Raw genomic sequence first — 3,336 nt, 5'->3', positions numbered from 1 at the left:
CCACATCTGTGGGGTGGGCCTTAAGTGAAGTAATATGTTTTTGCAAAACCATAAAGAAAAGTGAAGTAAAGTATTTTGCAATGCGTGCACTTAGTGTCTTCAAAGAGATTTTTTCTCAAAAGTTCAAAAATTGTGAAGTCATGTCACTATTATCGGTGGATTTTTACATAATAAATATTTTTCCATATTAATTATTGGTGGATTTTTATATAAACTTGTAAGTTTTCTGACAAAATATTAGTGTTCTAACCTCCACTTTTTTTTGTCATGTACATTTTACAATTCAAGTGACACTAAACTTTGTGAGCATTGTCACTTATTTATCTCGATTCTCGTTCACGTTTCCCAGCCATTTCAATGGCACTTGGAATTTCGACCTGGGCCACCAAACAAGATATATGTGCCTGCTACGCTGTCCCTACCATCTTGAATATCGTAGCACGTGGGATTCTCCGCAATTATTTGTAAATTGGGTATGCACTGAAGGGTGTTCCTTGTATCCACCCACTCCAGGTTTCTTATGTACGCTGCTTTTGTAAAACCAAATTCTGCAAATTTTCCACTACCCATTTGGGTGGCTGTGTGTTGGCCGTTGGACTGCCGATTCACAATCTCTCCTCCCCACTCCAACAATTTTGCAGAATTAGCTAGATGTGTGAAGAGGGATTGAGGCCAATAGCCTACCCATTCTCCGTTGAATTGTAGCCACCAGCTCCTTGTTCCTGAGTCCTGTTCAACACATTGATCGAATAGACATGTGTGAAGTATTGATCTCTGGTTTTGTTCATTGCTTACATACAAACCTATGAGCACATCTCCAGACAACATCATATCTGAGATATAATACAATATCGTTCACACTCTCATTTTAAAATCTCACTTTGAATACAAGGAGTGCAAACTCAGCTTGCTGACCACCAATGGTGGATACTGGAGAAAGTGTCCCTCCTACAAGTACATTGTTGCTTGTTTGTACGAACCCAGAACATTTCAAGTTGTAACATCCTGTGTTTGCGTAAGAATCAGCCTGCAAATTGGTTAAACGTGGGGTTACCTGCTGTGTGCAATCGACGAAATTTAAAATCAAGTGAACGTACTAAATTAAATTACAGGTAATCAGCATGAATCCAAACTTAAACTTCAAAAGAGGTCTTGCAGTTTGTGTTATCGTGTTTTGTTCTTTACGAGTTCCAAGTGTCGTTATGTTGTCCGTGCTGTGCCTATCAGTCTTTTCGTGCCACTACAGAGCACGGTGTATGGATATAAAGGAGCCAAGAACGCTCACGTATTTGTCATTGTAAATCTCACGTATTTGTCATTGTAAATGTAGATGCAACACACAATATCCATTATTTTAGAACCTAAGGTCAAATTGCTTTATAAGTGTATTTGAGAAATTTCAACTTAGGAGCACGTGCTCGATAAAACGAGTCGAGTGGTGTTAGCAAGGTAAGCAGCTACTTACTGTCCAGTACACAAAAAGGCGAGGATTGTTGTCTCCATATAGTCCTGGGTAGACCTGTAGCATGTAGATGTGCATTACTATGAGCACGACGCGCACCTGTTGAACTAGTAAGAAAACAGTACAAGCATGAAATTTACTACGTACTTGCCAGCCTGCCTCTATAGTGTTCAATTCACTACCAGACCCTGCTACCACCCACCATTGGGCAAGGCTAAATTCATCAGAGCGCTCCACATTGGGATCCCATAAGCTGAAGATTGCGTCTGTGCCATAATATGCTTGTTCGCCGTAGGCAGCCCCGAAAGAATGCTACATACAAGGTAAACCTCCACAAAAACTCAGTATATTATGAATCGAGACCCATGTTGAATCTCACATGAATGGCGGAATTCCGGTTTTTGAGCTCGTCCAAAAAGGTTCGAGGTAATAGAATCTCTAGTTGTGCAAGTCCGACCACAGATCAAGAATGTTCATAAAAACTTGGCAGTTTCTGTGCAAGTACCCAGTAGCTACACTCACCTGGTGATCAACTCCTTGAAAAACCTGAGGAGCTCCGTAGAACTTGCGGCCGTAAAGGCCTGGTGAAGAACCCGCTCGTAAAATATCATCAATCGTAGTGCGCTGAACAGGAATTGTGCCCTTAGGGCACTTTCCACCTTTGTGCCATAATTGATAAGCTTGGCGTGACAGGTTCCCAGTATGAGACTCCGATCGATGCGGGGCGGTGGAAGGGGCTTCCTGCCAAGGAAGCAGCACGTAGGACAGCATATAAGCGTAACATTTGGGGAACAGATAAGTCCACCGCTGGAAATATGGCGCTAACTTGTTTTTCCTACCTGAAGCTTGTGGTCTTTTAGTAAAGGATGGTCGAAGGCCAGCTGCCTGGAACGCGGTATGCAGTCTATTGTATCGCCATCGGAACTCTGCATGGGAGGCCGCTTCTGGTAAGTACTGCTCGATCATGGACTACAACACGACATTCTAACCTTGCATTACGTGCGGTGATTTCAAGTATCCATAACCCCAGCTTTTAGAGTTATACGTATACACACGAGGATCGTAATTACCCGGATGCTCTTCACTGCAGGCTTATTCAACTTTCGAAGATGATCTTCGATGCTGGACATGTTGACTGCCTCGACGTTACTGCGACTGCGAGGCGAGGCTAAGTCTGTGCTATTGGACACGGACGATGCAAAAAGAGGAGGGAGCCTTAGTGCAGAAATGCAGTAAAGTGCACATAGAAGAATGCCAATTAATGGAACAAACAGATGGCAGCGAAACTGTTCCATGATTGATGGGTCTTGAGCTACACAACGTGCTTTCGTGACCAAAGGAAATTCAACACAACGATCGAAGCTGCATGAGGTCACTTACAAAATCATGTGATCGAGTGAAATAGGCCGCACCGAGTCCTCATATATAGCAGGGGTGATGGTGCAACTGGTTTGAATCTGCGTGGATGGGCGCTGTCACCTGTGCTTTGAGGAGGGCGCACACAAGCCATCGTGCAAGGTTCATCATGATCGAAAGCGCATGAATTGCCCTCCATTTCAATGCCGGTCAAGAAGTTATACGACAATTGAAAAAGAAACGACTTGGAAAAAGACAAGCGTGAGGAACTTGTCATCAAGTAAAGATCTTAAGGAGCTGTATGAAGAATCGTTCTAAATTCACCTTCTAAAATGTAGGATGTTTGGAGATTCAACTGTTATATGTCCCCTAGAGAAGTTTAAAACAAAATTCCTATTAATTAGTTGTAGAGAAAAGAAGAGGGGTGAAAACGAACCGGGCCACCTCATGATCAAACTAAGGGATAAAGGGGGGAGGGGAGGAACTTCAATTAAAGGATTATGCAGGCTAGGGGAAAG

General features: G+C 42.9%; 1 protein-coding gene across 1 annotated transcript; it reads right to left on the bottom strand.

Moving 5' to 3' along the window:
- Window positions 1–354: 354 nt before the first annotated feature.
- On the bottom strand, window positions 355–2,757 carry LOC147903535 (protein neprosin-like). The gene is made up of 7 exons (XM_087371923.1): window positions 2,533–2,757; window positions 2,302–2,388; window positions 1,985–2,203; window positions 1,610–1,774; window positions 1,466–1,519; window positions 881–1,027; window positions 355–729 (listed from the first exon to the last, which is right to left on the bottom strand). The coding sequence occupies exons 1-7, from the start codon at window positions 2,755–2,757 to the stop codon at window positions 355–357; spliced, it is 1,272 nt and encodes a 423-aa protein (XP_087228049.1).
- Window positions 2,758–3,336: the final 579 nt, after the last annotated feature.

This window comes from Dipteris shenzhenensis, chromosome 3 (genome assembly GCF_047967505.1).
Source record: "Dipteris shenzhenensis isolate YYH24624 ecotype China chromosome 3, Dip_SZ_1.0, whole genome shotgun sequence".
Lineage (NCBI taxonomy): Eukaryota > Viridiplantae > Streptophyta > Polypodiopsida > Gleicheniales > Dipteridaceae > Dipteris > Dipteris shenzhenensis.
This window is presented reverse-complemented; position numbering and strand designations above follow the sequence as displayed.

Excerpts from the sequence above, each read along its gene's own strand:
- LOC147903535 (XM_087371923.1), bottom strand. The coding sequence starts at position 2,757 with ATGGAACAGTTTCGCTGCCATCTGTTTGTTCCATTAATTGGCATTCTT. Across the intron at positions 2,389-2,532 it reads CTGCAGTGAAGAGCATCCGG|AGTTCCGATGGCGATACAAT; the intron begins GTAATTACGATC and ends CCTCCCATGCAG. Across the intron at positions 730-880 it reads TTGCACTCCTTGTATTCAAA|GACTCAGGAACAAGGAGCTG; the intron begins GTGAGATTTTAA and ends TGTGTTGAACAG.